The following is a 21,018-nucleotide window of genomic DNA, read 5'->3' as shown; positions in this document are numbered from 1 at the left end:
ATCAGGGACTATACTCGCATGCGGCGAAACATTAAAGCCTGGTTGACCTTGTAGACTGCATTGTTGGTTAGGAATGCTAAGCGGCTGACTTTCATGCTGTTGTGGTGAAAAACGTCTATTGTTACAAAATGTGTTTACTGTTACCGATAATTTTACACATACTGATGATTATAATTTTTATCTGTTATAATAATTACGGCGATAGTTGTCATTTCGGGAGTGTCTAATGAAAAATTGTCACTTTCGGTAAAAACTTGTCTTATTCGGTTTTCATTACATATTCTTAATTCTAGGTAGAGCAATAGTTAAAGAGCGGTTTTGATAGATATAAAGGATAGTAGAAGAGAAGGCAGCAGTGCAGAAAACTAAAGATGAAACAGCACTACTACAGCTCGGGGCCCTATGCTCGCTACGGCACATATTCATTAAAGTGTAATGAATCCCCTGAGGTTCATTATGCGCTACAAATAAATTTTAGCTTTTGCGTTACACGCAATGGCGGTAAAATTCCAAAATCAGATTGCTGTATTCTTGCTAATTCAAGTTTCCTCATTACAGGCAATGCTGATAAAAATGCAATAGCAAATTGTCGCATCAGGTTCAAAACTCGTTTCCGCATTACAGGCAATAGCGGTGAAAGTACAAAAATAGATTGTCGCATATAGTCCAATGCGTGTACCTGTAAGCTGTCATTATTAAATTCTTTACATTTTCTGGCGGATAAAAATTGCTCGTAATCTACGTTCTCGTCATTGAATTTGAAAACACGTTCGGGTTTGTGTGTGAATCTGTTTGTCTGTGTCGTTTCGTACTTCAAGTTGCGTAGCTTTTCAGATTTTAAGTCGCGTGGCTTTTCGGATTTTACGTCTCGTAGTCTCTGTAAATTGCTCACATTATACACGCTGCGTGAGTCTGGCAAATGTTCATAAAGTGGCGTCTGTTGTGGTATGTTATTAACTGAAATGTTTTTAATCTCTGTTACTTCTTGTTGTAAATTTGACAACTTCCTACGTAACGTGTTGTTAGATGAATCGATCTCATTAATTGTCTGCTGTAAATTCTGAAATTCTGGTGTTTGGTTAAAGGAAACCGGCGCAGTATCGTCTGATTTATTCTCATTAGCACTTTCGATAGCATCAATACGACTGGCCAATTCATCATATTTTTCAGTCAGTATTTTTGCCTGATCATCGGTTTTAGAATCGGACGCATTAATCTGTTTTTGCAACTTACGCGTAGTTTCGCTCAGTTTTTTAACATCAGCTTTTATGACATCGCAATCCTGTGTTAGTTCTAATTGTTCGAATCTGTCTGTCACTGTTTGAATATCTACTGTGTGTGTATCTGTTTTTGATTTAAGATTGGAAATTTCGTCACGTAATTCTGTGTTCGACTGTTTGATGGAATTAATTTCGTCGGACACTGAGGCAATATTGTTGTCTACGTATGTCTTCGCTTTCGCGAACATTTTACGTTTGTCTTCTTGTCTCTGAGCAGTGATTGTTTCCATTACCTGACGTTTTACTTTATTTTGATCTTGAATAAATTTGCGGAAACGCGTATTACTGTTTTCTATGTGCTGATTAAAGCGCTCGTTAATCTGAGTGTTCTGTTGGTCGAATTTCGCGTCAATCTTTTCATCCATTGTGCGCGAAAGTTCTGTTGTCATTGCTTTAAACTCATCGCGTAATTGTGTAGCTTTTTCAGAGCATTGTTTAGCGACTCCGCTAATTTCGTCTCTGAGTGTTTCTGTTGCGGCTGTTTGCATTTCCCTTAACTCTTGCGCAACAGACTTAATTTCTTCGCTATTTTTTCGTGAACAAGCCTCAATTTCTGCGCGCAACTGTTCCTTAGTGTCATGACACTGCGCGGCAACAGCTCTAATTTGTTCACTAAGCTGTCTGGAATTGTCGTCTAATTTTTCATTTAAGTGTTGTTTGAGATTTTCATTATCCTGTCTGTTCTGTTCTCTAAGTTGTCTGAAATTTTCATTCTGTTGTTTGACCTGTTCACTAAGTTGTCTGGAATTGTCGTCTAATTTTTCATTTAAGTATTGTTTAAGTTTTTCGTTATCTTGTTTGTTATCTTCTCTATTTTGTATCAATATCGCCATAATTTGACCCAATGTAACATTATCTACTCCTTTCTCTGTACCGTTTGACGGTGTATTTGCAAGTGTCGCGTTTTGCGTGACCATTTGGTCACTCTGTAATTTACAAAAACGTCTATCAGTCGAATGTACACTGTCGGTCATTATTTCGGAATTACATAACTCCGGCGTACTTTGTGTAGCTTGTTCATTTTCATTAGAAAAATTCGTCTGTACATTACTTGAATTCTCCAAACCGGGTGTGTTAAGCTGGGCAGCGCTCATTACAATAGGGCGCTCCGCGTCATCGATTGTCGTCAAATCAACAGAAGACACAATCGAGTTCGTTCGTTCATCATTAAGAAAAAAGTCATCATTAATGGTTGGAATGCACTGATTGTTAGTGAACGCAGGATTGTCATCATTACACTGCGTGTCACAAGTCCTATCGGTAAAGTCGTTTGTGCCGGTAATTTCGTTCGTAATACCTCGCGATACACTATTCACAGTCTTTCGCGGCATTTTTACAATATTCACAAATATTCACAAAACAATAAGCACAAATGCAAAAACAACACACAAATGCAACAGAGCAACGAATTGCCGTTGACCTGTAGAGAGAAAGTCACAAGATTAGTAAAAGCGTAGCGCCAAATCCTAATTATATCTAAGCAAATAAGAGCAGATATCTGACTGTTTTTCAAAAGACTCTCAACGAAATACGATCCTGGACTGGGTGTCGCCAAGTGAAACGTTCCCTCAAAAATGTGTTGATCTGACAATATTTTGAATGTTAACAAGAATACAACCTAACGTAACCTCCCAGCAAATAAATTCAATGACAATGACCATTAAACAAAATTCGCAATCTGACTCTGGTGTAAGCTTCCGCAAAATAATGAAAAACAATTCAGTACTAATGAAACTTCAGTGATAATGATAATTCAATTAAACCGAAATATCGGTCTTTGGCCCTGTGCATAAATCAGAATTAAATTCTTACCTCATTGTAACTGCTAACCAGATTTCTGCTCTTAATGTTCCGCACTGCTTGGAGGAACTGCATTGCAAATAATAATATTCCCTTTTTTTTTTTTTAATTTAACTGAAATTTGTCTTTAAGGGAAGTGGAATGAATTTTTTTTGTAAAATGTTTTGAAATCAAAATTATTATTGGCGCGCTTGTTGGAAATTAATTACAATAAATAAACTTTACATTATCTGATGATTACCTTAATTAGCAATGTACCTCATTCAGCATCTTGACCAGTGTTGCCGACAGACCACATCACACAACCGAACTGGGCTGCTACTACTGACCGACCGCTCTGCATGACGACTACCACTGAACTGCTCTGAACGATAACTAACAGAGTACTGCCCTCAACTAGACAGAGCTACAGACTCGCAACGACTGACTGACAGACTGAGAACCGCTCGCAACACTCGCGCGGTCAAGCGCATACTCTCTGGTCACAGATGCTACAATGCCTCGCCATCGCTGCTATGTTACATACGTGTTTCAGTAGGTATTAATTTGTTTGTCAGCGTAAATTGGTTCCGCATTAACGCATTAGCATGTCTACCAAGTTTCGCTCCCATACGATAATTACACCCCGCATTGGACCTTCATGAGTAGCTTCACTTTAATTATAAACATTCGGTACTTGCCTATTGGTTGCTAACTGTGACTAATCACAGCCATACATCTATGGTGGCAAAGCGTAGAAATCAGATTTTAACGTTGCGGAGGGATACAAGTTATGATTTCGTAAAATGCGATTTTAAACTGTGGCAAATGAAAACTAAAAACCTCAGTTATCAATAAGTACACTACTGGCCATTAAAATTGCTACACCAAGAACAAATGCAGATGATAAACGGGTATTCATTGGACAAATATATTATACTAAAACTGACATGTGAACATTTTCACGCAATTCCTGAGAAATCAGTACCCAGAACAACCACCTCTGGCCGTAATAACGGCCTTGATACGCCTGTGCATTGAGTCAAGCAGAGGTTGGATGGCGTGTACAGGTACAGCTGCCCATGCAGCTTCAACACGATACCACAGTTCATCAAGAGTAGTTACTGGCGTATTGTGACGAGCCAGTTGCTCGGCCACCATTGACCAGACGTTTTCAGTTGGTGAGAGATCTGGAGAACGTGCTGGCCAGGGCAGCAGTCGAACATTTTCTGTATCCAGAAAGGCCCGTACAGTACCTGCAACATGCGGTCGTGCATTATCCTGTTGAAATGTAGGGTTTCGCAGGGATCGAATGAAGGGTAGAGCCACGAGTCGTGTCACATCTGAAATGTAACGTCCACATGATGCTGTAAACAGAACCTGGATTCATCCGAAAAAAATTACTTTTGCCATTCGTGCACCCAGGTTCGTCGTTGAGTACACCATCGCAGTCGCTCCTGTCTTTGATGCAGCGTCAAGGATAACCGCAGCCATAGTCTCCGAGCTGATAGTCCATGCTGCTGCAAACGTCGTCAAACCGTTCGTGCAGATTGCTGTCTTGCAAACGTCCTCATCTGTTGACTCAGGGATCGAGACGTGGCTGCACGATCCATTACTGCCATGCGGATAAGATGCCTGTGATATCGACTGCTAGTGATACGATGCCGTTTGAATCCAGCACGGCGTTCCGTATTACCCTCCTGAACCTACCGATTCCATATTCTGCTAACAGTCATTGGATCTCGAATACGCGAGGAGCAGTGTCGCGATACGATAAACCGCAATCGCGATTGGCTACAATCCGACCTTTATCAAAGTCGGAAACGTGATGGTACGCATTTCTCCTCCTTACAAGAGGCATCACAACAACGTTTCAGCAGGCAACGCCGGTCAACAGCTGTTTGTGTATGAGAAATCGATTGGAAACTTTCGTCATGTCAGCACGTTTTAGGTGTCGCCACCGGCGCCAACCTTGTGTGAATGCTCTGAAAAGCTAATCATTTGCATATCACAGGATTTTCTTCCTGTCGGTTAAATTTCGCGTCTGTAGCACGTCATCTTCGTGGTGTAGCAATTTTAATGGCCAGTAGTGTAATATTCACAGAAATCACTGATACCGGAATGTCACAGTTTACACTAAATGCGATTACTGCGATTTATCACCGTTGATTTTACACTGTGATTAGTCACAGGTAGCAACTAATAGGCAAGTACCGGGTGTTTATATTTAAAGCTCGGCTACTCACGGAGGTACAATATGGGCTGTAATTATGGTATGGCAGAGAAATTAACTATTGATAACCAAGATTGCTTAACGGTTATGTGTAAAGCGTAGTGGATGTCGTGCATTCCCCAGGGTAAGCGCATCGCGGTGGTGGGCGCCGGCGTGGTGGGGGTGACGACGGCGGTGCGCGCGCAGCGGCGGCTGGCGGGGGCGGCGGTGACGCTGCTGTCGGAGCAGGTGACGCCGCACACGACGGGGGACGGGTCGGCGGGCCTCTGGGAGCCCTACCTGCTGGCCGACACGCCGCCCGCGCTGGTGCAGTGAGTAACAGCCGACAGCTGCCTGCGTTGCCCAGGCCGCTTTCTGAACCCACTACCCTGCATAACTTAAGGGCGAGATAGATAAACTAACGTAACATATCAACGAAGTGAAAATGAATGAAAACCTGGGAGTATGTTTTCAGAGGTTTCCCAGTCGTGCTCAGAATGTTGGACTAGCCGGCCGGAATGACCGAGCGATTCTAGGCGCTACAGTCTGGAACCGCACGACCGCTCCGGTCGCAGGTTCGAATCCTGCCTCGGGCATGGATGTATGTGATGTCCTTAGGTTAGTTAGGTTTAAATAGTTCTAAGTCCTAGGGCCTGATGACGTCAGCAGTTTAAGTCCCATAGTGGTCAGAGCCATTTGATCCAATGTTGGACATCACATGGCGTGAGGTTAGCCTGTTTATAGCAGTAGTGCTGGTACCGCAACGTGAGGCAGCTGAACGAACTGGAAAACACATTTGCATTGATCGCGAATCTCTTGCCCAACGTAAAGTCCCGAGTGACTGGAAAAAAGCGCAGGTGACGCCTGTATATAAGAAGGGTAGAAGGACGGATCCTCAAAGTTACAGACCAATATCCTTAACATCGGTTTGTTGCAGGATTCTCGAACATATTCTCAGTTCGAATATAATGAATTTCCTTGAGACAGAGAAGTTGCTGTCCAGGCATCAGCACGGCTTTAGAAAGCATCGCTCCTGCGAAACGCAACTCGCCCTTTTTTCACATGATATCTTGTGAACCATGGATGAAGGGTATCAGACGGATGCCATATTCCTTGACTTTCGGAAAGCGTTTGACTCGGTGCCTCACTGCAGACTCCTAATTAAGGTACGAGCGTATGGGATTGGTTCCCAAATACGTGAGTGGCTCGAAGACTTCTTAAGTAATAGAACCTAGTACGTTGTCCTCGATGGTGAGTGTTCATCGGAGGAGAGGGTATCATCTGGGAAGTGTGGTAGGTCCGCTGTTGTTTTCTATCTACATAAATGATCTTTTGGATAGGGTGGATAGCAATGTGTGGCTGTTTACTGATGATGCTGTGGTGTACGGGAAGGTGTCGTCGTTGAGTGACTGTAGGATGACACAAGATGACTTGGACAGGATTTGTGATCGGTGTAAAGAATGGCAGTTAACTCTAAATATAGATAAATGTAAATTAGTGCAGATGAACAGGAAAAAGAATCCCATAATGTTTGAATACTCCATTAGTAGTGGAGCGCTTGACACATTCACGTCCATTAAATATTTGGGCGTAACCTTGCAGAGCGATTTGAAGTGGGACAAGCATGTAATGGCAGTTGTGGGGAAGGCGGATAGTCGTCTTCGGTTCATTGGTAGAATTTTGGGAAGGTGTGGTTCATCTGTAAAGGAGACCGCTTATAAAACACTAATACGACCTATTCTTGAGCACTGCTCCAGCGTTGGGGATCCCTATCAGGTCGGATTGAGGGAGGACATAGAAGCAATTCAGAAGCGGGCTGCTAGATTTGTTACTGGTAGATTTTATCACAAGCGAGTGTTACGGAAATGCTTCAGGAACTCGGGTGGGAGTCTCTAGAGGAAAGGAGGCGTTCTTTTCGTGAATCGCTACTGAGGAAATTTAGAGAACCAGCATTTGAGGCTGATTGCAGTACAGTGTTACTGTCACCAACTTATATTTCGCGCAAAGACCACAAAGGTAAGTTAAGCGAGATTAGGCCTCGTACAGAGGCATATAGGCAGTCATTTTTCCCTCGTTCTGTTTGGGAGTGGAACAGGGAGAGAAGATGCTATTTGTGGTACGAGGTACCCTCCGCCACACACCGTATGGTGGATTGCGGAGTATGTATGTAGATGTAGATGTAGATGTAGATGTGTGTCAACCAGTGAGCAGCTGCAGTACGCTGTGGTGTTATTTTTCTTCACGACATGGTCCAGAGACAACATATGCATCACAACGGGAAGAATTGTCGGAAAAATGGAAGAAGGATGAAGTCTGACGAGTGTAGCCTGGGAAGTTTGGCACTGCTCACAGCAGTGTCTCACATGCATGGGGAGCGGTCTGAACCGCAGGGCCTGCTGGCGGAAGAAGAGGTGGTGTTCGATGACGGTTAGCTACAACAGCAGACGACTTCTACATTGTGCAACAGCAAGAGGGACGTACGTCAAACAGCGGTTGGAATTACAACATCACAGCAAGGCCAGCAATCGCACCCTATACAGTGGCACGGCGACTGCATGGGGGTGGGCCCTTTGTCCAATAAGTGTGTTGTCTTCTGTTGACACCTGCATGTCGGCAGCACCGAGTGCGATGGTGCCAAGAGCGTAGAGAATGGACCAAGGAGGAGTGGGATCGCGTGCTTGTCTCGGATGAGAGCAGATTCGGTCTTAGTAGTGACTCTGGATGTACCCTCAGATGGCGAGAGGTGGCAATACGTAATCCACCCTGCAATATTGTCGGACATGTACGTATTGGTGGTCCATGTGTTATGGTGTGGAGAGGCAGCGCGTTGCGTGAGTGTACTGAACTCCAAATCTTTGAACAGGTACACTCATCAGTGGACGACATTGCGACATTGTACTCCTCCTCCAGGTGCATCTTATCAGGGGTACATTCGGCCCTGACTTCCTTTTTTTTTTAGATACAATGTGCGACCGCATCGAAAAGAGCAGACGAAGAAGCTATTGTAACAAGAGGATATTCTGCGAATGGACTGTCCTGTCCGTTCTCCAGACTTAAATGTCGTCGAGTCCTTGTGGTATGCATCGCATACGGAGACGTATCGCATCATGACCACATGCAACAAAGTCCACCCAGCAGCTGTCAACCGCACCCTATCACAAGAACGACTTACCAACCTTATGGCCTCCGTGGGCTCACGCTGCGCAGCTTGCGTCGCAGTGCGTGGTGATCACATTCTCTATTAAGAACCATTTCCCGTATTTTAAAATGTCCAGAGGACCTACATATGTCACGGAGAGTTCAGTGTAATTACTGTCTCTGAATAAAGGCGTCTCACTGGGTATTTATTTCAGTTATCTTTTGCATTGCATTATAGCAGTTCTTTCTATGTAACTTATAGTTCACGTTTAATCGACCTAGTATGTTGCTTGGCAGTGACACATCATGCAAAAGTCTGCAAGCTTACTACTTTCTTTTAGAGTCTGGACTTAAATAAAAATGGCAAGGTACTGTTAATCAGGACACGGGGATAATTTGTGATCTAAATGACAATAGATTTATTCATTCTTAACATCACAAGACAAAAAAATGACTAAAGAACCCTCAGACAAACATTATCATTTCAATAACATGGGGTCCATGGTGTACAAAGTGATCAGCTGGTGATCGACACACGACACTAACCGGAACACCTATGACTTTATCTGATTTCATACACGTGAATTCGGGTTATGGCTCAAAAACTACACCACCATCAAGCGTCTATACTCCATTATTCAAAAAAAGAAAAATATGGTTCGAAGTAACAGGGTGCTGAGAAACGTATATTGGAGCCCTACGCCGTAGCAGCGAATACTTTCCCCTTCTGCTGGTCAAGGTGGCACATCACGATGCGTTCGCCGACTGAAGTCATGGACGGCCACAATCTGTTATTAACGGCGCGCACCCGAAAATGGCGCGGTCCCACATTCGGTTAATTTGGAACGCAGGTACTATTGATGCAGCTCTCCATGCTACTCTATCCTGTGCAAGTTTCTTCACCTCCCAGTACTTACTGCAACCTACATCCTTCTGAATCTGCTTAGTGTATTCATCTCTTGGTCTCCCTCTACGATTTTTACCCTCCACGCTGCCCTCCAATGCTAAATTTGTGATTCCCTGATGCCTCAGAACATGTCCTACCAACCGGTCCCTTATTTTTGCCGAGTTGTGCCACAAACTCTTCTTCTCCCCAATTCTATTCAATACCTCCTCATTAGTTATGTGATCCACCCATCTAATCTTCAGCATTCTACTGTAGCACCACATTTCGAAAGCTTCTATTCTCTTCTTGTCCAAACTATTTATCGTCCAAGTTTCACTTCCATACATGGCTACACTCCATACAAATACTTTCAGAAACGACTTCTGGACACTTAAATCTATACTCGATGTTAACAAATTTCTCTTCTTCAGAAACGCTTTCCTTGCACATTGCCAGTCTACATTTTATCCTCACTACTTCCACCATCATCAGTTATTTTGCTCCCCAAATAGCAAAACTCCTTTACTACTTTAAGTGTCTCATTTCCTAATATAATTCACTCAGATCACCCAACTTAATTCGACTACAGTCCATTATCCTCATTTTGCTTTTGTTGATGTTCATCTTATATTCTCCTTTGAAGATAATGCCCATTCCGTTAAACTGCTCTTCCAAGTCCTTTGCTGTCTCTGACAGAATTACAATGTCATCGGCGAACCTCAAAGTTTTTATTTCTTCTCCATGAATTTTAATACCTACTCTGAATTTTTCTTTTGTTTCCTTTACTGCTTGCTCAATATACAAAATAACATCGGGGAGAGGCTACAACCCTGTCTCACTCCCTTCCCAACCACTGCTTCCCTTTCGTGCCCCTCGACGCTTACAACTGCCATCTGGTTTCTGTTCAAATTGTAAAAAGCCTTTCGCTCCCTGTATTTTACCCCTGCTACCTTTAGAATTTGAAAGAGAGTATTCCAGTCAACATTGTCAAAAGCTTTCTCTAAGTCTACAAATGCTAGAAACGTAGGTTTGCCTTTCCTTAATCTTTATTCTAAGATAAGTCGTAGAGTCAGTACTGCCTCACGTGTTCCAGCATTTCTACGGAATCCAAACTGACCTTCCCCGAGGACGGCTTCTGCCAGTTTTTCCATTCGTCTGTAAAGAATTCGCGTTAGTATTTTGCAGCTGTGACTTATTAAACTGCTAGTTCGGAAATTTTCACATCTGTCAACACGTGCTTTCTTTGGGATTGGAATTATTATATTCTTCTTGAAGTCTGAGGGTACTTCGTCTGTCTCATACATCTTGCTCACCAGATAGTAGAGTTTTGCCAGGACTGGCTCTCCCAAGGCTGTCAGTAGTTCTAATGGAATGTTGTCTACTCCCTGGGCCTTGTTTCGAGTTAGGTCTTTCAGTGCTCTGTCAAACTCTTTACGCAGTATCGTATCTCCCATTTCATCTTCATCTACATCCTCTTCGTTTTCCATAAAATTGTCCTCAAGTACATCGCCTTTGTATAGACCCTCTATATACTTCTTCAACCTTTCTGCTTTCCCTTCTTTGCTTAGAACTGGGTTTCCACATGAGCTCTTGATATTCATACAAGTGGCTCTCTTTTCTCCAAAGGTCTCTTTAATTTTCCTGTAGGCATTATCTATCTTACCCCTAGTGAGATAAGCATCTACATCCTTACATTTGTCCTCTAGCTATCCCTACTTAGCCATTTTGCTCTTCCTGTCGATCTCATTTTTGAGACCTTTGTATTCGTTTTTACCTGCTTCATTTACTGCATTTTTATATTTTCTCCTTTCATCAATTAAATTCAATATGTCTTCTGTTACCCAAGGGTTTCTAGTAGCCCTCGTCTTTTCACCTACTTGATCCTCTGCTGCCTTCACTACTTCATCCCTCAGAGCTACTGTATTTCTTTCCCCAATTCCTGTCAATTGTTCCCTTATGCTCTCCCTGAAACTCTGTATAACCTCTGGTTTAGTCAGTTTATCCAAGTTCCATCTCTTTAAATTCCCACCTTTCTGCAGTTTCTTCAGTTTTAATCTACAGTTCATAACCAATAGATTGTGGTCAGAGTCCACATCTGCCCCTGGAAATGTCTTACAATTTAAAACCTGGTTCCTAACTTTATGCCTTACCATTATATAATATATCTGATACCTTCTAGTATTTCCAGGATTCTTCCATGTATACAACCTTTTTTTTATGATTCTTGAACCAAGTGTTAGCTATGATTAAGTTATGTTCTGCACAAAAGTCTACCAGACAGCTTCCTCTTTCATTTCTTACCCCCAATCCATATTCACCTACTATGTTTCCTTTTCTCCCTTTTCCTACTCTCGAATTCCAATCACCCATGACTATTAAATTTTCGTCTCCCTTCACTACCTGAATAATTTCTTTTATCTCATCATTCATTTCATCAATTTCCTCGTCATCTGCAGAGCTAGTTGGCATATAAACTTGTACCACTGTAGTAGGCGTGGGCTTCGTGTCTATCTTGGCCACAATAATGCGTTCACAATGTTGTTTGTAGTAACTTACCGGCACTCCTATTTTTTTATTCATTATTAAACCTACTCCTGCATTATCCCTATTTGATTTTGTAATTATAACCCTGAATTCACTTGCCCAAAAGTCTTGTTCCTTCACTAATTCCCACTATATCTAACTTTAAAACTTCAAAAACGAACATTAGAAGGCTTAAACTTTCCCAAAAGTTCAGTACAGTTGAACTGGAAAGGATTATCTTCCGCTTCTACAAAAAATGGTTTCAAGTCGTGACCAATATCGTCAACATTTAGCGAAGTGACGTCATCCTCAGATGAAAATATAAAACTGTCAGATCGTTCTGTAGACTTGAAAGTTTTCTATCAATTATCCTACATTGGACACATTTTAATGAGGTTATTATGTAAACTCAACATATGCAGATAATAAAGTATGATAGAAATCATCTGTTTCATCATGAATGAAAGTATAGTTGACATTTTGGCTCAGTTATACGCATGTCATACTTTAGCCCTAAAAAAGGAATTTCCACGCTATTTTTTTCACGGCTTCGTTTTGTGTTATTTCAATAATTTTGTAAATCAACTTACCTGTGACAAATTATTAATCTTCCAAGCATTTCCAGTTCTTTGATGACTAAACAGATTTACAATGCGCATTTACTATGTAAACAGCATCACAGTCTTTCTCGAGCTCAAAAATACTAAATCCCGAAAAAAAGGTTTTAAGTTCCCCCGCAGTTTCAAGTTATCTCATTTTATTATATGTATTTCTGTCAGTTATAATCTGCTCCCCCTTCATTCCCTTCTCTAGCGTCATGAGTTTTATGTCATCTCTTTTTTTTTGCCGAATAATGAATTTTTTCATCATGTGGTTGCTGTGTGGTATAGAAACTGATGGAAAGCAGCAATGGGCATCAATTTAACATTTAAATCTCTTCTTGTAAACCCCATCCTTAAGAGTTCAAAATTTTAATTAATTTATTACTATTCACGTTACATCTTTTCATTCACAAACGGAAATTAGCTGTTTAGTTGGTGCGAAAATATTGCTCTAAAATCGAGCCTGCTTACAAAACACGAGCTGTAGTACAACGAGGATTAACCACACGGGATATTTCTTGCAGCTTCTAAGTGTAGTAGAATTCATTCTGTTCTTCCAAAATATATAATCATATACAGTAATCTTCATTTCATCGCTTGACTCTGAAACCAAAACGTTGATTGTACATCACGTCACGGCTGAAAATACTAATACGAATTATTTACAGAAGATTGGAAAAACTTGTAGAAATCGACCTCTATTCTTCCAAAATATATAATCATATACAGTAATCTTCATTTCATCGCTTGACTCTGGAACCAAAATGTTGCTTGTACATCACGTCATGGCTGAAAATACTAATACGAATTATTTACAGAAGATTGGAAAACCTTGTAGAAATCGACCTTGTGGAAGATCATTTTGGGTTCCAGAGAAATGTATGAAGACGCAAATCAGTACTGATCCTACGTCTAATCTTAGTCGATACATCGAAGAAAGGCAAACCTACATTTATAGCATTTGTACATTTAGAGAGAGCTATTGAAGTGTTAACTGGACTACACTCTTTGAGATTTTGAAGGCAGCAGAAATAACGTATAGGGATCGAAAGGTCATTTATAACTTGTACGGAAACCAGGCTGCAGTTCATCGAAGGACATTAAAGGGGACGCAGTAATTGAGAAGGGAGTGAAACAGGGTTGTAGCCAATCCCACGCATTGTTCAGTCTATACACTAAGCATGCAGTAAAAGAAACCAAGGATAAATTTGCAGTAGAAATTAAGGTAAAAGGAGGAGAAATAAAAACTTTCAGTTTTGCTGAGGACATTTTAATTCTGTCAAAGACGGCAAAGGACTTAGAAGAGCAGCTGAAAGGGGTGGACATTGTCTTGAAAAGTGATTGAAATATGAATTCAGCAAGGTAATGGGATGTAGGTGAATTAAATCAGGCGGTGCTGAGGGACTTAGATTAGGAAATGAGACGCTACTAAATATGAGACACTTTAAATGAGGCACTGTTAAATAACTTATTTGCAAAACGATATTGTACGGTAAGGATAAACCGAATGAGGTAGCACTGTTCCAGACAGAGTGGCCTTGTATTTGGAGGCTCCAGTCTTCATCCAGTAATCCTTATTTAGATTTTTCCGTAGTTTCCATAAGCTACTTCAGGCAAATGCCGGGAGGGTTCCAATTATAAGGCCACGGTCGATTTCCTATTCCATCCTCGGCATAATAGACCTGTAAGTATGTATGTGAATTAATTTATTTTTGTTGTTATTAAACTGTAATATCAAGACATGATCAATATCCATGTAAAAGTGATCTACGTATGCACAAAACTACTACTGTTTGTGGGACCGGAAAGTAACAGCGTTTCTGAGCATGTCGATATTCGTTTGTCTTTTATCGACGCATTGTGCACTTCAAAGTCCTGTCAAAGATATTTTAAGGTTAGCGTGACTTTTTTACTCTTAAATAATTAAACTAAATTTTTTTTAAATTTGTGATGTAGTGTCCAGCCAAATACCAGAAGCGCCACACATCCGACATTGCATGCTTTTTGAGTTTCACAAGGGTAGTTACAAAGCAAAAGTTGCTAAGAAAACCATGTTTATTCAAGTGCATATTCGTTCGTAAATGCCAAAGATTGTTTTCTAAGTGCAGGTCTGGTAATTTTGATCTTTCCGGCTCGTATCGATCAGGACGACCAACAGCTTTAGACAATGTTGTGTTCAGGGCGGAGCTGGAAGCAAATCCGCGTCAGACAATCGAGGAACTCTCACACATTCTTAACCTACCCTACTCGACTATCCAAGAACATTTGCAACAGACTGTAAAAAAGAAACAAAGCTAACTGACCCACCGCATGCAGAACACTGAATCTTTTTCAGATGGCTCGTTCACTGGAGATGAAAAATGAGTCTTCTATGATAATTCAAAACGCAAAAGGCACGGATCTCTCCGAGTGAATCACTATGAAGTACAGCTAAGCCAGGTTTACATTCCAACAAGGCGCCTTTGTGTGTTCAGTGGAGCAGTCGCGGGGTCGTTCATTTTTAAGTGCTGAAACTTGGACGAATTGTGGATGCGGACCTTTAATGTGAAAACTGGATCGAGTACATTAGTCTCTAATTGAAAAGTGGCCAACGGTTGTCAACAGAAAAAGCGATATTCTGTAACCCGATAACGCAAAACCGGACTGCGCTAAAAGAACCGTGAAAAAAATCAATGAGTTGAGGTGGGATGTATTGCCTCAGTCACCAAACTCGCCCAGAATTGCGCCATTGGATTTCCATTTACTCCGATCACTACAACATTTCCTAAGTGGAAAAAAATTTGAAAATGTGGGCGATGTGCAAAATGATATCTCCACATATTTTGCTCAAAAACCAATTGATTTTCATCAATTCGGCTTTGAAAATTTGCACACTAGGTAGGAAAAGGCTGTTGATGACGTGGGTGGTAACGTCACTGATTAAAAATAAAAAGTCTTAACAGTTTATCTGTTTGAATTTAATGTAAAAAACGACGTTACTTTCCGGTCCCCTAATACTACTACTACCGTGGAAGTACCAGAAGAGTTCTGCTATTTGTGGAGCAAAATAATCGACGATGGCCATAGTACGAAGTATAAAAGTTGAATAATGTCTTTATGTTACAAGTTGCAGTCACCGCCAGGTGGGACTACTGCTGTAATCAATCCCATCAACACTCAGTTCGAGTCAGAGCACTCTGCGTGAAGGTGGCAGCTTGTTGACAGTTACCCTTTTTCACCTGCCATCGGCATGGAGCTCTCTCTCTCTGACTGAGGAACAGCGCGTCAACATCAAGTTTCTTGCAAAGCTAGGCAAGAATGGCCGTGAGATTTTTGAGTGTTTGAAATAGGTTTACGGAGACAATTCTCTGAAGGAACCAACCGTGAACAAGTGATTAAAAAGGCTCCGGGATGGCCGAGAAGAAGTGAACGATGACCCTCGCCCAGGACGCCCGTCGACATCGAGTTCCGATGCAAATGTTGAACGAATTCGGGCTAGTGTTCTTAAAGACCGTAGATTGACAGTCAGAATGATTTCTGACGAGCTGTCAATCCCCAAAACAATCGTTCACGAATTCCTGACACAAAAACTTGAAATGAAGAAATTGTGTGCGAAAATCGTACCGAAGCTCTTGACGCCAGAACAGAAAACAAAGAGGGTTGAGTGTTGTGAGGATTGGTTGGAAGCAGAGGAACGATGGGACTTTCTCAACCGAGTCATCACTGGAGACGAGTCCTGGTTTTACGAATTCGATGTGAAGCTCAAATCTCAAAGCAACGAATGGAAACTAGTAGGAGAACCGAGAACAAAAAAGTCGCGAAAATCAAGGTCCAATGTGAAGTCAATGTTAATTGTTTTCTTTGATTCTAGGTGCATTGTTTACAAGGAATTTGTCCCTCCCGGCCAGAGAGTGAACGGAAATTTTTACGTTGAAGTTCTGACACGTCTCAGAGCTCGTGTGGCCCGAGTTCGACCGGAGTTGGCAAAAGGGGACAGGTGGATCCATCATCACGACAATGCGCCCGCTCACACGTCGCTCGTTGTGCGCGAGATTTTGGCCCGAAGCTCAATCACCGTGACAGGTCACCCACCTTATTCACCCGATTTAGCCCCGTGTGACTTCTTTATGTTCCCGAAATGCAAAATGGTGCTTCGGGGACGGCACTTGGGTGATGTGGAAGTCATCAAGGCGGAAACGACACGGCAACTGAACAACATCACAACTGAAGACTTTCAGAAATGTTATCAACAGTGGAAACGGCGTTAGCAGAAGTGTATCGCGTCTCAGGGCGGGCACTTTGAAGGAGACCATATTGCAATACCTGAATATTTGTAAAATAAAGTTGTTATTCAACTTTTATACTATTTTCCGGACAAACCTCGTAGACAGCATATACGAGTAAAAGCATTTCTGAAAAAGAGGAATCTGTTAACAACGAATATAAATTGTATGTTAAGAAACCTTTTCTGAAGGTATCTGTACGGAATGTAGCCTTATACACAGTGGCGTCTGGTGCAAAATTTTACCAGTGTTCTACAGTGTGGTGACCTATAGCCTTTTGACTTGCAGTGGTAGTAACCATAGCTAAACGGTATATATTAATTTTACGTATATAAATTGAACTGTTCTAATATATTTAAATTTTATAATCAATAATTTAACATTATGACGAATAAAATGAAAAGAAAAAAAAATTTGATACCTGCAGGAACCGAGCCCAGGTTCGAAAATTACCACTCACCCATCGTGCCATCATAACAATAGCTTTGTAAAAATCCATCATACTCTATGCTTGCACAATACACTAGATGCAATTAAAAAAATACTGACCGTTTAAATTCGATAATCTGTGGCAAATGGTTGAATGATCTGCTCTTTCTAAACACATCTTGATATTCACCTAAATTACTCTCTTACCTAAATTACATGGTGCAGCTCCGGATCTAGTGGCGCCCCCCCTCTTCCACCCCACCCTTCGAGTGTTTGAGATAAGTCGTCAAAAATTTGAAAAACATCGATTTTTCAAAAATTTTTTCATTTTGTAGCGGCCATCTTTCTATTCTGTTTATATAATATTGGAAAATTCAACTGTTGTTTCTTAACGTCTTATTTATTGCCTTTCTTATGTGATGTATGTATCAAGGCCACCTTCCACTCTCCTGGGATACTTTCTATTTTCCAAGTTTTCGCAAAGGTTAATTTTAGTTCATTTTATTTTAATTTTTGGTAGAGATCAGTTCGAACGTTCTGCTGTAATTGTCATCTCCATTAGCTTTATAAGGTTTTAATAACTTCTTCAATTTCTTTGGTAGTTGGGGTAAATCTTCTTTAAGATTTCCATGACAGTTTGAGTATTCGAGGTTATGAATTTGCACTGGACAAGTAAGACGCTGTTCAAAATATTTTGCAAGTATTTCAAAATTTTCAGTGTTTTGTAAGCGAAATCGGTGAGCCTCGACCCACACCCCTCTGTTGTTAGATTTGCATTTTAAGTACATCTCCTAACTCTTTAAATCTCACTTTCTTCTCCAAAGATCTACTGGAGAAGGGCCGCTTTAGCAGATCATCTACAGAAAACACTGTCACACTAAATTTACTCATATACGCGTTTGTTTTAGCGCTATCTAGTCTATAGCAATTTGACTTACAAGAGTAGTAATCATAACTAAGTCGAATATGTTAATTTTACACACACACACACACACACACACACACACACACACATATATATATATATATATATATATATATATATATATATATATATATATATATATATATATATTTAAACGGAACTATTATTTTTAAATTTTGTAATTAATGATTTAACATTGCGCATAATGAAAAAAGGGAAAAAGTTAGTATCAGTGTGAAGCAAACCTGGGTCCACAAACTACCAGTCTGTGTTTTATGCCACTTTGACACAGTGTCATAAGGACAACGCTTTCTTAAAAAAGTCATCATACTATATGATTGCACAATACATTACACCCAATTTTAAAGAAAAATACTTACCTGGTGCAGCTCCGGATCTAGTGGCGTCCCCCCCCCCTCCCCTACACCCGACCCATCAAGTGTTTGAAAGAGGTCGTAAAAAATTTGAAAAACATCGATTTTTCAAAAATTTGTTCGTTTTGTAGCGCCCATCTTTCTGAAGAGTTTGATATGTAAAACATGTAGGTTCGAGGAAATGTGAGAGATGTTATTTCTACATGTGACGTGGAATCCCCTGGCAGAGACACCACATACACTATGCACGCATTCAAAAATCAACTTATGATTCGCTCTGAAATCAACTTAGAATGTATTCAGAATTGTTCAAAACCCAACTGGATGCGTTTCAAAATCATATGAACAATCGGAAGACCGTCATCCACTGGATACTAAGCTCTTCGTGATACAAGGCTTTTTTCTTCAAGAAAATGTCTTTCGCGCCCCCTGACCCATGAAATTGTCGCCGGTGGCAGATACCCCTGCTTGGCCCCTCCCCCCTCCGTAGATCCGGACCTGACCTGGAGCTGTGAGTAACGTAGTGCGCGCGGTGCTGGAAGGGATGGCGTCACAGCAGAGCATGCATAGTAGAAAACAGACAGCTATGTCGTTTCTCTGAGTTTATCATAGCGTGGCTGATCTTCATTCCAGCACTCGGCGCTTTTGCAGTTATTGTGGAAAAAGCACTAAGAAACATGGTTTTGCACACTGAATAGCACACCAAATAGTTTTAATTGCATATGGGCATGCATTCGAAGAGAAATGGCATAATTTTAGTGCGATTTCAGTCTCGCATTCAGAGCGAAATGGCATAATTTTTATGCGATACTTATAACATGCTGTAGCATATTAGCAAGTGATAAGCGAACACCACTGCTTATATGAAAGTGGACATAAGCAGTTCAGAGTAGAAGAGAACAGTAGCTTTTGGAACGTGGTGCTATAGAAGAATGATGAAGATTTGATTGGTAGATCGGATAATGAGGTGGAATTGGGAAGAAAAAGAAATTTATGGGACAGCATGGCTTAAAGAAGGAATCTATTGCGAGGACACATCACGATGTATTTATGGATGGTTAATTTGGTGATGGAGGGAAGTATGGGGTAGGGAATGGGGGTAGGGGGTTGGGGTTGGAGTGTTTGGAGAAGGAGACCATACAGTTGAAAGTATCTAACCAAAATTGTTTCCTTTTTAATTAGTGAAAGTATCAAACAATAAATTGTTCCAAATTAATTATTCAACAAACCTGCATCTGACTGCGTCTGTGAACTTGTTTCTTGCACTCCTCCATTTTGCCAGAAATGCAACATGCATTGGACTCAGCAATCAAGTTTAAGAGAATAATGCCGCTTGTGCAATGGCATTAAGATGGTACTGAAAAATTAACTTTTGGCCCAGATGTTTACTTAATGAAATTATATCTTGACTTGAATAATGCCAGTTGTGCAATGGCATAAAATTAGTTATTTGAAATAACTTTGCTCTGATAACTTCAGTTATACCAAAATCGATTTCAAACCATGAACTGCACATATGTATTGCATAGAGGCCTCATTTTCTTTACGTTCTTTCATTGGTGTGTAACTTTACTTTCCTACTCATTTTCATGTTCAATACAAGCAAAGGATGTGGATTATGATTCAGACTGTTAGATTTAAGCACAATGTTGATTTCAATATATATAATTAAAATTTTAAGTCATACACAAAAACTACCATTTCCAACACCTTTGTATCACGAATCACTCTTCTAAAATAATTTACAAAACGCTTACTGTGTCAAACCTTGGACATACAGATCCTAACTCTGAACATTATCTAACAAAAACCATTTTGAAATCATTATATATCTTGTCTCATGTACGTGCTAAAGTTTGCTCAGGGTAACACAGCGAGCGTGACTCCTACCTTAAAGCTGTCACCACACGTCTGCCTCCTCTGGGCACCTAGCTGCGACTCTCGAGTTTTTTACTGCGCGCGCCCGGCTCTCTTAACCATCAAAGATCCTCCTACTCAAAGATATTACACTCATTCCACCCTGCGGTTGGCAACTGCCAACTTCATTTTCTGGATCTACCCTGATCAGACCTTAGCACATACCTTTCACAGTGAAGTCATCGGTCTCATAGGGTTGGGGAAGGAAGTCGGCCGTGCCCTTTCAAAGGAACCATCCTGGCATTTGTCTGGAGCGATTTAGGGAAACCACGGAAAACCTAAATAAGGATGGCTGGACGCGGGATTGGACCGTCGTCCTCCCGAATGCGAGCCCAGTGTGCTAGCCACTGCGCCACCTCACTCGGTGGAGAGCGGGTGTAAAAATTGTATCGGGAGACCTAGGCAAGAATACAGGGTCTAGGTTCAAATGAATGTGGACTGCAGTAGCTATTCGGAGATGAAGAGGCTTGTACAGAAGGGGCGAGCGTTGACTGTGTAAGTAGGCTGTTTAGGTTTTTATGTTGGTAACGCCACATAGCGCTGTGTATGAAAATCGCTGACTGTGCTGTGTGCAGTCTGAGGCTGGTCGGCATTGTTGGAATATTTGCTATTGTAGAGTTGGGCAGTTGGCTGTTAACAGCACGTAGCATTGCGCAATTGGAGGTGAGCCGCCAGCAGTGGTGGATGTGGG

General features: G+C 41.2%; 1 protein-coding gene across 1 annotated transcript in view; it reads left to right on the top strand.

Annotated features, from left to right (window-relative positions):
• LOC126094544 (D-aspartate oxidase) overlaps window positions 1–21,018 on the top strand; it is a 110,516-nt gene that overhangs the window by 46,474 nt on the left and 43,024 nt on the right. Inside the window, exon 2 of the mRNA XM_049908975.1 lies at window positions 5,416–5,603. Coding sequence (XP_049764932.1) covers window positions 5,416–5,603 — 188 coding nt within the window. The remainder of the gene's footprint in view (window positions 1–5,415; window positions 5,604–21,018) is intronic.

The sequence above is a fragment of the Schistocerca cancellata genome, chromosome 8 (genome assembly GCF_023864275.1).
Source record: "Schistocerca cancellata isolate TAMUIC-IGC-003103 chromosome 8, iqSchCanc2.1, whole genome shotgun sequence".
Taxonomy (NCBI): Eukaryota; Metazoa; Arthropoda; class Insecta; order Orthoptera; family Acrididae; genus Schistocerca; species Schistocerca cancellata.
This window is presented reverse-complemented; position numbering and strand designations above follow the sequence as displayed.